A 1,776-nucleotide genomic window follows, 5' to 3' on the forward strand; every position below is an offset into this window, starting at 1 on the left:
CAGGAAGGTTGGGGAATTGCCAACGGGGACAGAAGAAAGGCCAGTTGGGATATTCTGACAGCTAACTGTGCAAGAGACAAGCTTGCTCACAGATCTGAGCCCACACAAAGTCTACTGGATCCCTTCTCATAAGTCGGTATAGGGCCCAGGCTGGGAGGCAGAGGTCCTACTACATTAAGAACTACAACAAGCAGACAGCCTCTGCCCTATCCACACTTGCATCCAGTCAGCCCTGTACTGACATTTTTCTGGTTGAGAGCCTTATCCTATGAGTAGTGCCTCCCCAGTGAGTGGAGCTAATGACATAAAAACCCATGCCTTTGTGGACAGGGGCTGGCCAGGGTAGGGCAGTCACTCTGGATGTGGCGTCAGTGGTCTTCTCTGGGGATCTGACCAGGACTCTAAGAAGAGGCCCCTCCAACTCCGCTTTTGATTAGGAAGTATCCTGTCCACAGGGGAGTTTAAGTTGCACAAGAAGCATTGGGAGAAAGCAGTCATGAGACTAGTGTTGATCAGAGATTCTTCTCATCATGTGGGAACACCTAGATGCAGCCTTGCATGAAACCTAACCCAGACTACTTTAAAGAAAGCCAATAAATTTACTTCTATACTTCAGCCAGTATGAGCAACTTGCAGTGCAAACAGCTTTGACTGATGCCATATACACCATCACTCCAATGGTCAGCAAGACATAGCCAATCCTATTTCACTGATACCCTAGCTCCAGTTACTCCAAAGCAAATCCCAGATTCTATTGTTCTATGTGTACACACTCAAGTATATATCTCTGAAAGTCAATGGCCTTTTTATTTTTTTAAAGAATTATATGTATTATTGTTATTATTTTTTTAATTCATGAGAGAAAGGGGGAAATAAAGAAAATGAGAAAGCAAGCCACTAGGTCTAGGACTTGAACCACAGTTGGTTATGTAGGAGTTCAATGCCTTAACCACCATGTCACTTGGCCCCAGATGACTCTTTTTAAAACATTTTATTTACTTATTCTCCTCTTGGGATTTTGGGCACACATGCACACATGCCTGATTTTTTTTTTTTTTTTGAGACGTTTTTGCTATAGGATGCATGAGCTCACTAGAAAGACAGAGACAGAAAGCGAGAAATCACCTCCTAGGAGGGATGGCCACACCACAATCCTTTCTCCTCCATTCTCTTCTCGGGATCTTGGGCACGCACGTACACACACCTGGCATGAGTTTAAGCCACCAGGTCTGGAAATCGAACCACGGTCGACTGTATGGGAGTCTACCAACATAGCCATTATGCCAACTGCTGGTCCCACTGACATGTTTTTTAAGCCATCAGGCCTGGGACCTGAACCATATCCTCAGCCATGTGAGATCCAGCTATCTTAACCACTACACCACTGGCTGGCTCTGGCAGTGACTCTCATTTAACGGTTTGCATGCCCGTCTCTTTACTCTACCTCAAAAGTCTGTCAGTCTCTTCCCTCTTGCTTCATGAAGTCTCATCCCCCAGGTCATGTGCCCTGTCTGCTACAATGCCACAGTGGCCAGAGGGCAGGTCTGTCCTCATACTCAGGATGCCTCAGGCCCCAGTACAGTCTTCAGAGCTCATAAGCTTGGAATGGTCTAGCTTATGGGAGGCATTAGGAAGGCCTGGGACAGAGGGAAACTTCTGGGATGGGAGCAGGTCACAGGGGATATCATGACCAGAAAAGAAAAAGGTGGCACTCTCCACTCACCTCAGGCAGCACCGTCACTGGGCAGACAGCTGTGTCCTCCTCCTCTTCCTGCT

General features: G+C 47.0%; 1 protein-coding gene across 3 annotated transcripts in view; it reads right to left on the reverse strand.

The window, feature by feature from the left end:
- ZNF274 (zinc finger protein 274) overlaps nucleotides 1–1,776 on the reverse strand; it is a 34,361-nt gene that overhangs the window by 2,577 nt on the left and 30,008 nt on the right. For all 3 annotated transcript variants that reach the window (XM_027767603.1, XM_027767604.1, XM_027767602.1), the window contains exon 7: nucleotides 1,724–1,776. In XM_027767603.1, coding sequence (XP_027623404.1) covers nucleotides 1,724–1,776 — 53 coding nt within the window. The remainder of the gene's footprint in view (nucleotides 1–1,723) is intronic.

This window comes from Tupaia chinensis, unplaced genomic scaffold (genome assembly GCF_000334495.1).
Source record: "Tupaia chinensis unplaced genomic scaffold, TupChi_1.0 Scaffold144336_1, whole genome shotgun sequence".
NCBI lineage: Eukaryota > Metazoa > Chordata > Mammalia > Scandentia > Tupaiidae > Tupaia > Tupaia belangeri.